Source organism: Mya arenaria, chromosome 11, assembly GCF_026914265.1.
Source record: "Mya arenaria isolate MELC-2E11 chromosome 11, ASM2691426v1".
Lineage (NCBI taxonomy): Eukaryota > Metazoa > Mollusca > Bivalvia > Myida > Myidae > Mya > Mya arenaria.
The window spans coordinates 2,359,538-2,380,421 of NC_069132.1; the positions used below are offsets into that span (position 1 = coordinate 2,359,538).

At 39.1% G+C, this 20,884-nt stretch overlaps 1 protein-coding gene across 2 annotated transcripts; it reads left to right on the forward strand.

Moving 5' to 3' along the window:
- Positions 1 to 23: 23 nt before the first annotated feature.
- LOC128209374 (uncharacterized) lies at positions 24 to 15,281 on the forward strand. 2 transcript variants are annotated; one of them, XM_052913394.1, is made up of 16 exons: positions 24 to 185; positions 3,193 to 3,284; positions 3,522 to 3,706; positions 4,041 to 4,117; positions 5,138 to 5,256; positions 5,547 to 5,611; positions 5,931 to 6,022; positions 6,314 to 6,407; positions 7,473 to 7,620; positions 8,832 to 9,114; positions 9,303 to 9,453; positions 9,759 to 9,992; positions 10,179 to 10,287; positions 10,875 to 10,985; positions 11,145 to 11,315; positions 13,107 to 15,281. In XM_052913394.1, the coding sequence occupies exons 1-16, from the start codon at positions 163 to 165 to the stop codon at positions 13,196 to 13,198; spliced, it is 2,046 nt and encodes a 681-aa protein (XP_052769354.1). In that variant the 5' UTR covers positions 24 to 162; the 3' UTR covers positions 13,199 to 15,281. The 2 variants fall into 2 exon arrangements, with proteins under 2 accessions (XP_052769354.1, XP_052769355.1); XM_052913395.1 differs by having other exon boundaries at positions 4,044 to 4,117.
- The last annotated feature ends 5,603 nt before the right edge of the window (positions 15,282 to 20,884 follow it).

Below are 20,884 nucleotides of genomic sequence, written 5' to 3' on the forward strand. Positions count from 1 at the left end.
TGCGGACTATGAGTTTCATGCCTTCCTGTTGTACTCAGTATTTATTTTTTAGTTTCAGTGTTAAAATTTGATAGATTATTCTGTTTTTTTGTGGCTGACAATTCGCGCACATTATACGCTGAATTTTCCTCACATTTATGCAAGACTATTTATCCTTTACATATGAAGGTCGTTGCTTTGATCAGGTAAATCGGCTATGTCAAGGTTTACCTTTGGGTGTTTTACATCAATTGACTAGTCTTAATGTTGGCATAATGTTAAAAAAGTATGCGATTCTGATTTGTCTGTCTCTGTAACCAAGCTCTCTTTCCCGAAATCAATATTAGTAAGCCTCATTACATTATTAACAGATACATATATAAATGATATATCAGTACTGTACATATTTTTACTATGACTGAACCATACATTAGTCCAAATAATTGTATGTTGACATTTTTTTTTAAAGATTTTTCCGCAAATCCTTCACATACAAATTGTTTTGAACCAAAAGTGTGAAGTTAATCCCAACGGGATTCCGGGTTACAGGGCTTTCGCGAGGGGGCGACTTGGGCGAAGTAGTCGCCTAAAATTCCTAGACTTCGCCCATTTGTATCATCAAAGCGACATTGACTTCGCCGAAAATTTTAGCACATTGTAAATCTGTCAATAAACGAGTATTTGGCCACACTCCCATTAGTCAAAACATTGCAATTAGCCATTCATAAAATGTGGTAATCTCCTAATCCGATAATTGAACCGTATCATCCAATTACCAACACATCGCCAGTAGGCGTAGCTATTGAAACCGAAAGTTAACCAATCAGAATGTACATTAAGAAGACCCTGATCAAATGATATAAGTTCGTTAAAATGAGATAGAAAAGGCGACATAATGATGAAAAATCTTGTCAAGCATTAATGAAGTCAAAAAGTAATTGATATATGTATTGAACAAACAAAGCAAGTCAGTTTAAATATTGTTGCTTTTGAAGTAGACGGTCATAGTCACCTCTGGCCATCGGCAAAGTGGCGCTAAGAAAATCAATAACATGACGTATCAACAAATATTTGATTGGTTTTAGTGAAATGTTCATGATAAAAAATTGAATTGTAATCACAAAAATATTTTTTTTGCTTTATGTAGAGTTTACTTACAGTATTTTTCTACTGTTTACGATGTCAAAAAAATCGGCGAGATCGCCATTTTGTCAGAACAATTTTCCGAGTTAATTTTTTTAACCTCCCATTATGTATTGGTAAAGTTTTCATCAAGGACAGTGATTTAAATGTCTTTTTCATCTTAAATGTCAGCATATTGAAAATTATTTAGCTAGAGACAAGTAAATAACAGCATAGCTGAATGTGACATTCGTACTCTATCCTGAACGTACCAAAATAAGATTCGTACCCCTACTATATTGACAGTTCATTTATAAGGTCATTTTGATTGTTTCAAATCCCTAGCTGTCTTGGTTTTTGTTTCATTTTAGATGCTATTTGGAGATGAACTATGTGACATTGACAAATACACTTTTGCTGAGCCCAAAATGATACATTATTTTAAGAGCATTTTATTTAGTTAAAGCAATCAATTTGAATGTGAATATAAACTGAGGTGTGTGGTATGGCATAGTTTTTGTATCAGGTGTTATGAAAAGTATCACTTCTCCCTAAAGTCTCCCCACTTCTCCCTAAATTGACTGAAGGGAGAAGTCACTTCTCCCAAAATTTTCAGCCTAGTGAGAGCCCTGGGTTAAAGCATTGTAACGTGCGACGTCAAACAAACACCAACTGATCCCTTCAGAGAAAAGCATGCTCGACCCTGAAGGGGTGCGCTGGTCTTTATATATACTAAATTCTCTATCCACACAGAACCCGGGCTTTTCTAATTTGCATATTACCAACCAAGTCAACATACGTTCTATGAAGGTACTTCCGTCTATAAGGGAATGTTATACTATGAACGCACATCTGCCGCCTACAGCGGACCGTTACATTATTGTGAACGCACATCCGCCAGATAATGTTATTTTATATTAGTTCCGTACACAAAAAATAAATATCCCAACAAAAATAATGATGAGTTTGATGTGTTTTACAACAATCGGAACACATGGGAGATGGCCGAGTTGTTACATTGTATTTACAAGGTCTGTATTCCGAAGCATTCTTGAGATGGCCAAGTTGTTACGATTGGCATAATTGTTGTCTGTGTCAGTCCAGTTTCGTTTATTGGAAAGGTAAATCCCGTGTTTTAATGCATTTAAAGCTTGTTTTGAGCAAAATATCTTTATACTTACGTGGTAAAATATGTAAATAGACCTTTATTATCTATTTCAAAATTAAAATACTTCTCTAAATACAATTTCAATATTTTTCAAAACCCCCTGTTTTTGCACAAACACGTTCGGATGTAAGGGATTAGAAGAATCCCGTATAACATGTCTATTATTTTAGACTAAACAATACATGTACTGTATTCAACAATAAGTTTCCAAAAAGGTTATTATTGTCTGCTATATTCAAGCTGTTGGGCTATGTTTCTAATGAGTTTGGAGCTGAATGTAAGGGTTTGTAACTCACAATACATGCATAATTTGACAAAGGTATTAAAAAATACTAAATGCACATATGACAGTTCAAGAAGAAGCAGAGCATGCTCAATGACACTGGTGAAATACACAATACAAAAATCTTTATTTAAAGTTCTTTATTTGAAAACAAAAAAAAAACATGAGTTCAATGAGCTATTTTCCGACATGAAAAATTCACATAATTTAAGTTAAGAATAAGAATTATTTGTTTTTATCCAAACCATTCAAGATATTTAAATGAACTTTGGTTTACATGTTGCCAGGGACAATAAGCATATTTCTATGACAACAAAGAACAGACAAGTGCATTTGCTTTACTGTGTTTTCATTTATATAATGATTAGCATGACTTGTCAGTGTCTGTGAAGCTGATAATGTAAAGACAGTTATCACAAGCCTCCTTCTGAATTTTGGATAAAAATATTTTAAGTTGAACTACAAAACTCCATGAAAATGAACTATACATGTAGTTTTCCAGAATGAAGTGGCATTCCTCACACTCCCTGGTTTTATTAACAAACCAACTTCAGCCGTATGAAAACATATTACCTTGTATGTTTGTTTCATTATTTGCTTGTAGCTATAGAAGGTTGATTCTTAATTGTTAAAATTTCAGTGGAGGAAAGGACAGTTGCTACAACATGATGCAGTGTGTGGCTGAAGGTCACCAGATTGTAGCCATTGCAAACCTCAAACCAAAACACAAGGGTGAGAGCTTAATGGCTGATACAGTCTTTAGGCCAGGTTTTATAAAACTGAACTACTGTTGATAATGTTTTGCTTCAAAATCATTTTTATTTTAATAAGATTTTTTTTTATTCCTAGTCCAAAATAATATTTTTGAGATTGACGTAAGCAATTATCATTATTTTATTATCATTATCCTGTCTAGGAATCATGCATGCTTTTAATGGTAAAATATATATTGCTTAAACATTATTTCAGATGAACTAGACAGCTACATGTATCAGACAGTCGGTCACCATGCCATCAACCTGTATGCTGAGGCAATGGGCCTGCCCCTGTACCGCCGAGAGATTGAGGGCTCGTCTCAGGCAACTGGGCGAGATTATCAGCCCACACATGATGATGAGGTGGAGGACTTGTATGAACTGCTGAAAACTGTCAAGGTTAACCATTTTCTTTTATTAAGTACATACCACAATTTACATGTTACCGTAGTCATATATTTATTGATTCAGAATTTAAAATATTCAAATGTGAATCTTTTTTATTCCTTGGCTGTTAGGTGTTTATTTCTGGGCTCAGAATTATCTGTAAGTGCGTAAAAAGGACTAAACAATTTCTAATTAACCTAAGTTTATTTATGTTTTATTCTCTATTGGAAATCTTTTAAGAATTGAATTAACACAAGTCAAAAATTTCATGTGAAAAATCTGCAGTCAAAGCATTATGTTATACTGTAGTCCAATCATGTTAATGTCATATGTTGCTTAATGCTAGCAGGCTGAGCAAGATGTTGAGGGTGTAGCAGTTGGGGCCATCCTGTCCAACTACCAGCGAGTCAGGGTGGAAAACGTGTAAGCGTTTCATTGTTTGACTGCTCTGTAAAACAAACATGTTGCCATGGTAATAAGGTGTAACGACTTCAATTGCCTGCACTGATATTCTGCAGTTTTGCATCTTAGTGGAGAAAAGATAGTTTTACGGCCAATTCTTATAGATTCGTACAAACAATGATATTGCCCGAATAAAAACTAAGCAACATTGTGTCAATAATAATTAGGAGATAAAATATAACAGGGCACCCCATAGTAATCACCCAGTCTGCCTGTTCATTTAAGTTGCCTACCCTGTATTAGAACAAACATGGTTAATCACATTATATTGAAAAAACGTATTGAAAATGTAAATTTGATAATAGTTATATGTGTTTGTCTGGTGCACTTTTTATTAAATGTAGATTATAAGTATATTCCATGGCCGAGAGTGTAAGATAGGTTCATTCCGACCCGAGCGTAGGGTGTTTTGCGGAAACGAGGTTTACCGAGTTTCCGCAAAACACCCTGCGCGTGGGTCGGGATGAACCTATCTTACACGAGCGGCTATGGTAGATGCTTTTTCTCCCACCTCAGTTAAACAAAATTAAGTAAAAATGTATTTTTTTGCCGGAACTCTTTTGTGCTTAGTGAAAATAATTTCGTACGGATATGCAATAATTCGTGGTTTTCATGGATATGCGCGCAGTGATTCAGAGTATGTAAATGGTCTTTAAATAGTTCTAAGAAGAGTGAAGCATTATTTCTTGAAAGGTGCGTGAAAACTGTTTTCTGGTAACATTTGAAGCGAGAAATAATTAACTCGTGTTCTAAATATTGCCACCAGACAAGGTTTCCATGATGCGCTACAGACAACAGTCTTCAACAAGGGAGGTAATTACAATATGGTGACCATTAAAAGAAGTTCCATACGGGCATTTTATCTTCGCCCGTGGGCAAGATAAGAATTTTTAGCATGGTTAAATTAATGGATCTACTTATCTGAGGTGGGAGAAAAAACTATGTTTATGAATGAATAATAAAGATTTTTGTTGCTACCAGGTGTGGTCGTCTAGGGTTGACTGCGCTGGCATTTCTATGGCGACGTGACCAGGTCGAGCTGCTAGAAGAGATGATTCAGTGTCGCGTCAATGCTGTCCTCATCAAGGTCGCTGCCATGGGTAAACAATTACATGCATTAACACTAGAACAACTTGTACCTGATTGTGTACGTTTCCAGGTATGGAGTCCTATTCTTATTGGGCTAATTCAGCAGAAAATAATAATGTAACAGTGTAAAATCAAGGTTTTAACATATTTAACAAAATATGGCATCCAGCTCCATAATCATACATGTAATAAACTTCTTATTGTTTTTCAAGTACATGTTTGAATGTCTTGGACTATAGTATCCTACATGTGCATGTGTGTCTGCTGTTGGTCTAAAACTACGCGTTTGAATTGTTTACAGGTCTTTATCCGAAAAAGCATCTGGGCAAGTCACTTTCAGAAATGCAAGATTATCTTCTCAAAAAGGTATAATGTGTTTGTGTAATTATTATGATAATCATACATACACATATTAAGATTTTTTTCTTACACAACATGTGTTCCAATCATTGTTCTGGTCAATGTTTCTAAAACTAAATTAACTATAAAAGTGTATTGTATTCTTCTTAAAATTATATAAAATACTTGTTAAATATTAGACATAGATAAGTTATGTTTCTTTTTAATTGTAACAGATAGTATGAAATACTTTATATGTATGATTGCTAGAGGTCATTTTTTTATACAACCACTCAGTCTTTGAATGATATTGCGTGAGTTCACTCATGTCAGTGACCTTTTCCAGTCTACAGAGTTTGACCTTAATGTATGTGGAGAGGGTGGAGAATTTGAGACTTTCACACTAGACTGCCCACTCTTCAACAAAGCCATCGTTCTGTATGTAAATTCAACCTTATACTTTCACACAAACAATGTTATATGGATCCCAATTTATTGAAATGCTTTCTTCTTCTCAGTAGGAAAGGACATTCCAGTTACAGTTTCAAGATTTAATGTTTTGCCCATGAAAAAGTGTTAAAATATATATTATTCACATTGTTGATGTATGATACAATATAATATGGTAAGCTTATCGCATAAAAACATTTTACAATGCTCATAGCATATAATGAACTGGGAAAGTACACATAAGGACAATGTATGACATTCACATGTTTTCTCTTCCAGTGATGAAGTAGAGACGGTGATACACTCAGATGACGCCTTTGCTCCTGTTGGTTACCTTAACATTCGGAAGGCACATCTTGAAGACAAGCCATTGGTAAGTTTATGCCTGAGGTTTATAGAGCACTTGTATACATCGCATTAATTGTTTTTAAGATTGTGTTTGTTTCATATTCTCTTGTGGGTTTGTATTTTATTCTCTCTTCTTTTGATTGTTCAATATTTATTGACATTGCTTGTGGCCTGTGTATTCTTTTATTTTGCACCTATATCAGAAACATGTATGACGTAAAAAGTTAATGATTTATTTTGATCACCCCTAGGATTCTGAAAATTTAGCAGAAACATCTTCAGTTTTGATAGATACATTTACCAATAGTTGCAATGTTATACTTTATCTTGAGTTGTCTAATGTACCCATCTTATCGAGCTTATCCTATGAGGCATGGCAGACACCAAGGGATTATTTTATCTGGTGTCGTTGTTTGCATCTCAATTCCGTTTCTTATCAATTCATTTTAAACAACTTGGTTTAGATTCTTCAAAAACTTGGTATGCACATTGGTCATGGTCAATAGATGAACCTTATTGATTTTGTTGTCCAAAGTTCAAAGGTCAAGGTCAAAGTGACATTTACTAGACAAATGAGGAGCTCTTCTGACAGGAGACAGATCCAATTTGCAGACTTCTAATTCTTATAAGTGATTGTACTGCTGCGTATTTTGAAATAGATTAGTTGACTGATTAGGTAAGGAAATATTCATTTGCATGTAAATGTGTGACACATAATACTTGCATGTTAATAGGACAGCCACAATATGAAGGTTGTTGTGTGTCAATAAATTTAAAGAAGAGAATCATATTTTTTGTGTTATTAGCTTCTATGATGATTGTTGGAGGTCTTGTCAGCATGCAAAATTATTTTACAATGGCTATAAGTCAAAAACCAAACAAGGAGCTCAAATGAAACTTGAAACACATATTGCAAGAGACATTTAATACACATGTACAGTAAGGCAAATTACTCTGGCTTTAATAATTGTTGAGTTATGCCTCTTCAAACTGAAAGATTTTTTTATTATAGATGAGCATTGGTATTCGCTCAGTGGTGTTCTTGGTCAAATATATACATGTATATATATATATATATATTGCCTTTCAGGACCCAAGTTCTTCACCTCAGAGCAGACTTGAGGGATTGCCTATGAAACGAAGCAGTGACCTAATGCAGGAGATGTTTCCGGGCCAATCAGAGCTGTCATGTGATGAATGTCAGAAGCTGCAATCCTCACATTCTGCTCCAATATGCGGTGAGATTGAATTTTGTTTTGTAACCATAAGATCCCATTAATAACACACCGTATTTTCTCGACTATAAGGCGATTCGCTTATAAGACGGCCCACAGGCGCAAGTCACATAATAAAAAAATCGGCCTATATATGTTTATTAAGATATATCTTATTATAGTATATAGCCCATATAAAACATTAAAAAAAGTTTGTGTCAAGTACCTGTGGAACTGAATAGGTGTTTGTTTAGCAATAATGCTTTAGGCAATATTGTCCCTTGATTGGCGACGAACATAAAGGATTCATATTCGCATTGTCATTTGTTTGCTTAATCAAATTGACAGTTAGGTACCTACATCATATTAAGATTCCAATTTATTGATTTGATATATCTGTCAAACTAATTATACTGACACGCGCCATGAGAAAAAATGGGTTGCAGATATAACGGTACACTGTGTGACGTCAGAGCACGCGCGGTGAAGAGATTTCGTGTTGTTGTTTACTTAATTGCCCCATACTTGTATCAGCAGACGATATACTGGATAGACGATTACCCTATGTAAAATTTTACCGATTTTGACTTGAATCTCTTTTTAATATTTTATCGACTCGCTTATAAGACGGGCCCCCTACTTTGGGGGTAAAAATCGGGACCCAATTTCCCCGTCTTATAGTCGAGAAAATACGGCAATTGAAATACGAGGTGTGTCCCAATATATCGAAGACAATCACTATTGCACATCCGGTAAGAGTAATGGAATTAGGTGATACTATATTTACATACTATCTGCAATCATAGGCTTAATTTGAGATAAAAAGTTCCAAACATCATTTGACATACAGATTGAAATACATCACTGCATGAAACCTGGTACAAACCAATGTAAAATCACAATATCACTGTGATTGTTTTAAATAGTTTTAAACTGTTCAGCATTGAATTGTTGTGCGTTTGCAAAAAGAATGCCATTTTACCACATGTATCGTCTACATACTTGATATAGTGCTCACTGAACTTGAAGAAAGGGATAGTTGCTCCCTAATGTTCAAGCTTTTTATGTAACTGTCAAGCTTCAATTGCTTTTTTCCTAATGTTTAATGTCAATCACATGATTGATGATTTATTTTATCAAAATGGCTTGACCGATTATATCCGAATATATTCATGTAATGTGATTTTAGTCTAATTATGAATCCCTATATGTAATGTATTGTTATCTCTTTTCAGACAAACTGAGTGTAAGATCCATCCTACAGGTGGACAGCTCCTCTCAAACATCGGGAAATCACCTCTGGCTCACAAATCTTATAGCCTACATAGACAATGGCCCAGATATAGCCTCCCAGACCCAGACTCTTATGGTCAACCTCCAGGACACACTGACTAGCCTGGATGACCACTGGTCACTTGCTGACCTTGTCCTTGTGCACCTGTATGTTCGGGACATGGCAGACTTTGCAGCTGTAAATGCTGTTTACAAGAAGTACTTTGGGCTTAATCCTGCAGCCAGGTTTGAATTATAGCCATTTTCATTGTCATAAAAGCTTAAAAACATAGTAAAAATATCAAACTATGTTTGACTCTTGTGTTATGCAGAGAATCAAACAAGAATTTTTTTACACATGACATTATTATCATGGTCAAAACAGCAGCTTATGGGCCAAAATTTGTCTTCATATCTGTTATTTTCATTTACAGGGTTTGTGTTCAGACTGACCTGCCAGATAATGTTTCATTAATGATGGATTGCTATGGAAACAGTAATCAGAGTGATCGTGACACCATGCATGTACAGGGGCTCTCCCACTGGGCTCCAGCAAACATCGGCCCGTACAGCCAGTGTGTTAGGGTACAAGTCAATGCTATATGTTCATCTCTCTCTTCATTAAATGTCTTTTATTGTGTTTGTGTGAGTGATAAAGGCATGCCTATTATTGAAGATTTTTTTTTAAATATTTTCATAGCCTTGATCTTGCAAACCTTTTATATTTGTAATCAATGGAAAACTTATAAGGAAAATATATTTTAAAGTTATGCCCCTTGTTGGACAAAGAAAGACTACTGATTATATGCTAAATTTACATAAGTGTAAGTAGTTCAGATCAGATCAAGGTATTTGAAAATTGATTAAAACGTGTCAGCGTTCATTTTCAGGTTCAGAATAGACTGTATGTAGCTGGTCAGATAGGGATGGTTCCCACAAGCCTGGCAATGGTAGAGGGTGGGGTGAGGGCCCAGGCCCGCCTCTCCCTCAGGCATGTTGCGAGGGTCCTGGCTGCCATGGTAACTAACTATCGTCTTGACAACCTGGTCACCTGTGTCTGCTATTTGACACACTCCAGCTACATATCTGTGGCAAAGGAAGAACTGCAAGGAACTGCACCAGAGGTTTGTGAACATATTTCATGTGTGGGATATTTTATACTTAATTATTTTTGCTTAGAAAACTGAAATTAAAATTCATAAACACTCCCATTTTAGAAAACTTGTTTGATAAATTTGTATTGAATGATAACTCATGTGGTATCCTCTATATATTCCATAACTTTTAAACAATCATGTTTTTGACTGCAGGGCGTATGCTGTACTCCCTTGTATGTGGTAGTCCCTGTGTTGCCCAAGTCTGCCCTCATCGAGTGGCAGGTTGTGGCCCACATTGAAGCTGGCGGTCACAAGACAACAGGTATGGTTGTATATTTTTTAGGCTTCAATTTGAATGACTGATGTACCACAATGACTGATGTACCACAATGACTGATGTACCACAATGACTGATGTACCACAATGACTGATGTACCACAATGACTGATGTACCACAATGACTGATGTACCACAATGACTGATGTACCACAATGACTGATGTACCACAATGACTGATGTACCACAATGACTGATGTACCACAATGACTGATTGTTATACCACAGGATTGGTGATTTAGATATTTGTTTGATTCCCTCGTCTACGATACAAACAAAGTACATCAGAAATGTTTTACAGACTTTAAGTCAGTACATGTTAAGCTATATATGTAACGACCTAGCGTATGTGGTTGGAAGATGCTGTAAACTGTGCATTTTGGGGTGCTGGCCTTTTGACTGCCCTTCAGGTACTGGTAGCGAAACCTCTCAATGGCAGTTAAATTTCATGGACTCTGACCATAAGACTCAATATGCTGGGGCATATCAGTATTAACTGATAAATATATTTATATAATTATTTGACAGATTTGTGTATTTGTAATAGTGTATTAAGCAATGATTTGTAATCAGTTCATAGGGAGATGAAGACACGGGGTGCCCTGGAGTGTGTACTCACCTCCCACAAACTCCCACACACAGAGGATGGACACCCGGGAAGCATTTCCATCACTGCACATGTGTGTATGTATCACAGTTGTCAATCATGTAGTCAATAACTTTGTTAAATTGTTTTGAAAAGTTAAAAATAACACTTTTTTATTTGAAAAAGATTTTCAAAGTAAAAACTTATGTTATCAATATGGCTTAAGGAATTGAAAACTATTGCTATTTTTACTTTAGATTCGAGAACCAAGTGTGATTTGGATCCAAAAGAAACAGTAGATTTGTTACTGAGTTGTTGGAAAGCTGCAGTTCAAGACACCGAGAACCAGTCACTGTGTGAACCATTCATTGGTTCCAGGCGTGTGTTCTACCCTGCATCTCTGTTTGCCTATGAGCAGTTGTATGAAGGTAAGTAGTAGTTATGTGTCAAAGTGTTTTTAAACATAATACAGATTTAGTGCATATATTCAAATGCTGGCCTTTGAGGGTGAGAGCAATCTGGTCATAGACAAAGATTGATGTTTCTACCAGAGATGGTGAACTTCATTTCAATATATTACAAAAAAAACTAGGGATGGAAACCGGATACCAAATCGGTATCCTGATATTCGTATCAAGTATTGGAATACTATTCGGATACTCGTATCAAATTGTTTTCATAGTAAGTACATTTCCTATTATATGTCACCCACCTTCTGTTATTTGACATAATTGTCCACTTAATTTATAATTCGTCATATGGCATTTTCACTTTTTCATTCATTCTTTCTCAGTCTTAATAATTTATAATGTTATAATCAAAGCTAAACAACTCATTTTACGTCATAAAACTCATTATGAATACCACATAAACACCTCGCGAATTTGATAGTCACTTCGGCCAAGGTGGTTGCTTGTTTACTGCCACATGCTTTCGAGTTTGTTATTTATCAGCAGGTTTCATGTTAAATGACGCTTTGATTATTTGATAGTCGATTGTAATTTTATTTCATTACATTGTTTGATTTAATGCAATACCTACAATTTCTGCGGTGTTTTGTAATGAAGAATATAATTGCGGAAAAGATAAAAAGACAAAAAGACGATCTGATTTTTCTTTATTTACATGCGTGTACTTTTTGTATTTATCAATAAACTAAACATGTTTACATATCGTATGAAAAATAAAATACACTTCACAAAATAAAACGTGAATAAATACTAAATAGGAATTAAATCATTTATATATTTGATAATTTAATTAAACACTGTACACACACTACTTTCAAGTCCGAAATGTTCGAATACTTAATAATTTCTTCGTGCATATTCATCAAAAATACGATTGGTCATTAATAGCTTTGATTGCACGACCCTTATCTTGTGATTGGACGATCAATTCCTACGGATTTATGATCAATCCGTTTAATATCAACTAGTGCTAATTAGTGTCAATTAAGCACATCTGAGATCATAAAACATCACTTGTCATTGTAAACAAGGTCATAGAACTTCACATGGGGCTGCACAAGGACACAATATTACGCCTTGTGCAAACACCCAATTAGCAGACGATTTGTGACACATACCCGCTTCGCGACAGACACTGTTGATCACCTGAAATATTTCATCTGAAAAGTTTTCTAACAATTGCTATATCTCTGCTAAGCTATTTCATTGAAATTAAGCTATTTCATTGAAATTTTAATTCTTAACGAATATTCGAATACCCATTTTGGTATCCGAATACTAGTACTTGCGTGATACCTGGATATCCGGATACTCGGATATTCGCTTCCATCCCTAAAAAAAACATCTGACCATATTTGGTTGAAACAACAATGTATGATGGTATTGGTGTCCCTCTCTCACACGCCAGGTTGTGAGTTTAATTTCCAACAGGGAAACATTCTCATGGACTCTCTGGTTATTTGTACTGGTTTTGACCAAGGAAACTTATTTAAGAGTGATTATTTAAGCTATAAGCTTTTGTGAAAGTCAGGCTAAAGACTGGTCATTTTTTTGTCTGGATACATGGATATAAGAGCAGTGTGTCTGTAAAGGGTTTTGTAAACTGACATTCTATTTAAAGGAAACAGCTTTAATTATTGTCGTAGTTTTATATAATGTCTTTTGATTTAAGAAAAGTTCATTTATAAGATTTTATTTTAAACACATGTAGCAGTCATTATTTAATTTTTTTTATTTTATTTGTTTCAGCTCTAAAATCACACTTTGAAGAAGAGCCCTTCTCCTTAGTACCTGTGACTCAATTGGAAACCTGCAATCTTATATTGGCTCTAGCAACATGAGGGTATCCATCAGCCCAGTTCAGAAGCATTACTCTTACAATAAACCATGCAATGTATTTTCCATGAAGTCATCAGTAGTCTGACAGTCCAGTATTTGGTCTGGGACTTGGTTTTTATAGACTAACAAGTTGATGGATTTGAACTGATGGTACTTACAATACATCAGATTTGAATATGTCAATACTCTAGCTCATGTGTGCTTTGAAACGATGGGAACACGCCAATACTCTAGCTTATGTGTGTCCAGCAACCAAGTGAATATGTCAATACTGTAGCTCATGTGTGTCCATGAAAACATGCCCTGAACATATTGTGGGTTATGAAGGCTGGGCCTCAACATGACATGCTATACAGGTCTAGCCTCAACATAAAGTGCTATACAGGCCTGGCCTCAACCTGACATGACATACTGGCCTGACCTCAACATGACGTGCTGTACAATCCTGGCCTCAACATGACGCGCTATACCGGCCTGGCCTCACCATGACGGGCTATTCCGGCCTGGCCTCATCATGATACACTATTCCGGCCTGGCCTCAACACTTTATTTTATTCCGGCTTGGCCTCAACATGACTTGCAAATACAGGCCTCAACATGATATGCTATACCACTTTGGCCTCAACATGACATGCTATACCACTCTGGCCTCAACATGACCTGCTATACCGGCCTGGCCTCAACATGACGTTCTATACCGGCCTGGCCTCAACATGACATGCTATACCGGCCTGGCCTCAACATGACGCGCTACACTGGCCTGGCCTCAACATGACGTGCTATACCGGCCTGGCCTCAACATGACGCGCTATACCGGCCTGGTCTCAACATGATGCGCTATACCGGCCTGGCCTCAACATGACGCGCTATACGGGCCTGGCCTCAACATGACGCGCTATACCGGCCTGGCCTCAACATGACGTGCGATACCGGCCTGGCCCCAACATGATGCGCTACACCGGCCTGACCTCAACATGATGCGCTACACCGGCCTGGCCTCAACATGACGCGCTATACCGGCCTGGCCTCAACATGACGTGTGATACCGGCCTGGCCCCAACATAATGCGCTACACCGGCCTGACCTCAACATGATGCGCTACACCGGCCTGGCCTCAACATGACGTGCTATACCGGCCTGGCCTCAACATGATGCGCTACACCGGCCTGGCCTCAACATGACGTGCTATACCGGCCTGGCCTCAACATGATGCGCTACACCGGCCTGGCCCCAACATGATGCGCTACACCGGCCTGACCTCAACATGATGCGCTACACCGGCCTGGCCTCAACATGACGTGCTATACCGGCCTGGCCTCAACATGATGCGCTACACCGGCCTGGCCTCAACATGACGTGCTATACCGGCCTGGCCTCAACATGATGCGCTACACCCGCCTGGCCTCAACATGACGTGCTATTCCGGCCTGGCCTCAACATGACGTGCTATACCGGCCTGGCCTCAACATGACGCGCTACACCGGCCTGGCCTCAACATGACGTGCGACACCGGCCTGGCCTCAACATGATGCGCTACACCGGCCTGGCCTCAACATGATACGCTACACCGGCCTGGCCTTGACATGACGCGCTATACAGGCCTGGCCTCAACATGACGCGCTATACCGGCCTGGCCTCAACATGACGTGCTATACCGGCCTGGCCTCAACATGATGCGCTACACTGGCCTGGCCTCAACATGAAGTGCTATACCGGCCTGGCCTCAACATGATCTGCAATACAGGCCTCAGCATGACATGATATACAGACTTGGCCTCGACATAACATATTACATTCATGCTGGCTGCAACATGACATGTGGTCATCTTGTCATGAAGTGTCAATATTGTTATATTTATTGATGAAGACTCCTTGTTTACTACCTAGTTGTGCTATGCTTTGATCGCACTTAACTTTTCTGTTTGTAATTAATAAAGAACAGGCTTTTGGTGCAAACTATTGTTTTCCAAATATGTTTTTAGTCAGAACTTCATGTGCACATATATACTTGTGCCATATAGTAAAACATTGTTTCAAGAAATGAAAGTTGTATCCTATAAAATTCCAATAAAGCCTTAACTTCGATATTATTTATTTGATTTTTAAAAAACAACAACAAAAAACGATCATAATTGTAGTGCATAACATAACATGCTCTCTGTCAAAGGCCAATCACATTGATCTTGATCATTACTTATGTGAAAAACTACAGAAACAAGCTCTATAGCCAAAAATGTAAACAAAAACCCTGTTTAATGGCACTGGGTAAACGCCAGAGCCATAAAACACAAAAACAAAAAATCACAAACAAGAAACATGGAACAACAGCACAAAACTCCACAAACAGCACAGTGCATATATACTACATAAAAAAACAAGGTACGTTTATCAAGGATTGTTGGGTACCGCCTTTGAACGGACAGTTAAATGTAAATTTACTGGTACTGGGGGTTTAAACCAGTTTACATGCACAAACCACACTCATATCCCAACAATCCTGAATAAAGAAAAAACGTAAAAGGTAAATCTTATCAAAGTATGCATTAATTTGAGGAAACTTAGTAATAAAACAACCCAAGTTCCTCAGTGATTAGAGATCCCAACTCTACCTGCAGACAGACGAATACAATTCAGAGTACCTAATGCAATATTGTAAAAAATCTACCTCGTGTGTCCACCAACCACATGAACACACCAATACTATAGCTCATGTGTGTCCACCAACCACCTGAACACACCAATACTATAGCTATGTGTGTCCACCAACCACCTGAACATGTCAATACTCTAGCTAATGTGTGTCCACCAACCACCTGAACATTTCAATACCCTAGCTCATGTGTGTCCACCAACCACCTGAACATGTCAATACTCTAGCCCATGTGTGTCCACCAACCACCTGAACATGCCAAAACTCTAGCTCATGTCTGTTCACCAACCACATGAACACGCCAAAACTCTAGCTTATGTGTGTCCACCAACCACCTGTACATGTCATTACCCTAGCTCATGTGTGTCCAGCAACCACCTGAACATGTCAATACTCTAGCCCATGTGTGTCCAGCAACCACCTGAACTCGCCAATACTTTAGCTCATGTGTGTCCAGCAACCACCTGAACATGTCAACATTCTAGCTCATGTGTGTCCAACAACCACCTGAACATGCCATTACCCTAGCTCATGTGTGTCCAGCAACCACCTGAACATGTCAATACTCTAGCTCATGTTTGTCCAGCAAACACCTGAACATGTCAATACTCTAGCTCATGTGTGTCCGCCAACCACCTTAACATGTCAATACTCTAGCTCATGTGTGTCCACCAACCATATGAACATGCCATTACTCTAGCCCATGTGTGTCCAGCAACCACCTGAACATGCCATTACTCTAGCCCATGTGTGTCCAGCAACCACCTGAACATGTCATTACTCTAGCTCATGTGTGTCCAGCAACCACCTGAACATGTCAATACTCTAGCCCATGTGTGACCAGCAACCACCTGAACTCGCCATTACTCTAGCTCATGTGTGTCCAGCAACGACCTGAACATGTCAATACTTTAGCTCATGTGTGTCCAGCAACCACCTGAACATGTTATTACCCTAGCTCATGTGTGTCCAGCAACCACCTGAACATGCCATTACTCTAGCTCATGTGTGTCCACCAACCATATGAACATGTCATTACCCTAGCTCATGTGCGGCCAGCAACCACCTGAACATGTCATTACCCTAGCTCATGTGTGTCCAGCAACACCCTGAACACGCTAATACTCTAGCTCATGTGTGTCCAGCAACCACCTGAACATGTCAATACTCTCTTATGTGTGTAAAGCAACCACATGAACTCGCCAATACTCTAGCCCATGTATGTCCAGCAACCACCTGAACATGTCAATACTCTCTCATGTGAGTCCAGCAACCACCTGAACATGTCAATACTCTCTCATGTGTGTAAAGCAACCACCTGAACATGTCAATACTCTCTCATGTTTGTCCAGCAACCACCTGAACATGTCAATACTCTCTCATGTATATAAAGCAACCACCTGAACTCGCCAATACTCTAGCCCATGTGTGTCCAGCAACCACCTGAACATGTCATTACTCTAGCTCATGTGCGGCCAGCAACCACCTGAACATGTCATTACCCTAGCTCATGTGTGTCCAGCAACACCCTGAACACGCTAATACTCTAGCTCATGTGTGTCCAGCAACCACCTGAACATGTCAATACTCTAGCCCATGTGTGTCCAGCAACCACCTGAACATGTCAATACTCTCTCATGTGTGTCCAGCAACACCCTGAACACGCTAATACTCTAGCTCATGTGTGTCCAGCAACCACCTGAATATGTCAATACTCTCTCATGTGTGTAAAGCAACCACCTGAACATGTCAATACTCTCTCATGTGTGTAAAGCAACCACCTGAACATGTCAATACTCTCTCATGTGTGTCCACCAACCACCTGAATATGTCAATACTCTCTCATGTGTGTCCAGCAACCACCTGAACATGTCAATACTCTCTCATGTGTGTCCAGCAACCACCTGAACTCGCCAATACTCTAGCCCATGTGTTTCCAGCAACCACTTGAACATGTCATTACCCTAGCTTATGTGTGGCCAGCAACCACCTGAACATGTCATTACCCTAGCTCAGTTGTTACCAGCAACACCCTGAACACGCTAATACTCTAGCTCATGTGTGTCCAGCAACCACCTGAACATGTCAATACTCTCTCATGTGTGTAAAGCAACCACCTGAACATGTCAATACTCTCTCATGTGTGTCCAGCAACCACCTGAATATGTCAATACTCTCTCATGTGTGTAAAGCAACCACCTGAACATGTCAATACTCTCTCATGTGTGTCCAGCAACCACCTGAACATGTCAATACTCTCTCATGTGTGTCCACCAACCACCTGAATATGTCAATACTCTCTCATGTGTGTCCAGCAACCACCTGAACATGTCAATACTCTCTCATGTGTGTCCAGCAACCACCTGAACTCGCCAATACTCTAGCCCATGTGTTTCCAGCAACCACTTGAACATGTCATTACCCTAGCTTATGTGTGGCCAGCAACCACCTGAACATGTCATTACCCTAGCTCATTTGTGTCCAGCAACACCCTGAACACGCTAATACTCTAGCTCATGTGTGTCCAGCAACCACCTGAACATGTCAATACTCTCTCATGTGTGTAAAGCAACCACCTGAACATGTCAATACTCTCTCATGTGTGTCCAGCAACCACCTGAATATGTCAATACTCTCTCATGTGTGTCCAGCAACCACCTGAACTCGCCAATACTCTAGCCCATGTGTGTCCAGCAACCACCTGAACATGTCATTACCCTAGCTCATGTGTCGCCAGCAACCACCTGAACATGTCATTACTCTCTCATGTGTGTCCAGCAACCACCTGAATATGTCAATACTCTCTCATGTGTGTAAAGCAACCACCTGAACATGTCAATACTCTCTCATGTGTGTCCAGCAACCACCTGAATATGTCAATACTCTCTCATGTGTGTCCAGCAACCACCTGAACATGTCAATACTCTCTCAAATGTGTAAAGCAACCACCTGAACATGTCAATACTCTCTCATGGGTGTCCAGCAACCACCTGAACATGTCAATACTCTCTCATGTGTGTAAAGCAACCACCTGAACATGTCAATACTCTCTCATGTGTGTAAAGCAACCACCTGAACTCGCCAATACTCTAGCCCATGTGTGTCCAGCAACCACCTGAACATGTCATTACCCTAGCTTATGTGTGGCCAGCAACCACCTGAACATGTCATTACCCTAGCTCATTTGTGTCCAGCAACACCCTGAACACGCTAATACTCTAGCTCATGTGTGTCCAGCAACCACCTGAACATGTCAATACTCTCTCATGTGTGTAAAGCAACCACCTGAACATGTCAATACTCTCTCATGTGTGTCCAGCAACCACCTGAATATGTCAATATTCTCTCATGTGTGTCCACCAACCACCTGAACATGTCATTACCCTAACTCATGTGTGTCCACCAACCACCTGAACATGTCATTACCCTAGCTCATGTGTGTCCAGCAACCACCTGAACATGTCAATACTCTCTCATGTGTGTCCAGCAACCATCTGAACATGTTATTAGCCTAGCTCATGTGTGTCCACCAACCACCTGAACATGTCAATACTCTCTCATGTGTGTCCATCAACCATCTGAAAATGTCAATACTCTAGCTTATGTGTGTCCAGCAACCACCTGAACATGTCAATACTCTCTCATGTGTGTAAAGCAACCACCTGAACATGTCAATACTCTAGCTCATGTGTGTCCAGCAACCACCTGAACATGTCAATACTCTCTCATGTGTGTCCAGCAACCACCTGAACATGTCAATACTCTAGCTCATGTGTGTCCAGCAACCACCTGAACATGTCAATACTCTCTCATGTGTGTCCAGCAACCACCTGAACATGTCAATACTCTAGCTCATGTGTGTCCAGCAACCACCTGAACATGTCAGTACTCTCTCATGTGTGTCCAGCAACCACCTGAACATGTCAATACTCTAGCTCATGTGTGTCCAGCAACCACCTGAACATGTCAATACTCTCTCATGTGTGTAAAGCAACCACCTGAACATGCCAATACTCTAGCTCATGTGTGTTCAGCAACCACCTGAACATGTCAATACTCTAGCTAATGTGTGTCCAGCAACCACCTGAACATGTCAATACTCTCTCATGTGTGTAAAGCAACCACCTGAACATGTCAATACTCTCTCATGTGTTTAAAGCAACCACCTGAATATGTTAATACTCTCTCATGTGTGTAAAGCAACCACCTGACTATGTCAATACTCTCTCATGTGTGTAAAGCAACCACCTGAACATGTCAATACTCTAGCTCATGTGTGTCCAGCAACCACCTGAACATGTCAATACTCTCTCATGTGTGTAAAGCAACCACCTGAACATGTCAATACTCTCTCATGTGTGTAAAGCAACCACCTGACTATGTCAATACTCTCTCATGTGTGTAAAGCAACCACCTGACTATGTCAATACTCTCTCATGTGTGTAAAGCAACCACCTGACTATGTCAATACTCTCTCATGTGTGTCCAGCAACCACCTGAACATGTCAATACTCTCTCATGTGTGTAAAGCAACCACCTGAATATGTCAATACTCTCTCATGTGTGTAAAGCAACCACCTGAACATGTCAATACTCTCTCATGTGTGTCCAGCAACCACCTGAACATGTCAATACTCTCTCATGTGTGTAAAGCAACCACCTGAACATGTCAATACTCCCTCATGTGTGTAAAGCAACCACCTGATTATGTCAATACTCTCTCATGTGTGTAAAGCAACCACCTGAACATGTCAATACTCTCTCATGTTTGTAAAGCAACCACCTGAACATGTCAATACTCTCTCATGTGTGTCCAGCAACCACCTGAACATGTCAATACTCTCTCATGTGTGTAAAGCAACCACCTGACTATGTCAATACTCTCTCATGTGTGTAAAGCAACCACCTGACTATGTCAATACTCTCTCATGTGTGTAAAGCAACCACCTGAACATGTCAATACTCTCTCATGTGTGTCCAGCAACCACCTGAATTGTCAATACTCCCTCATGTGTGTAAAGCAACCACCTGACTATGT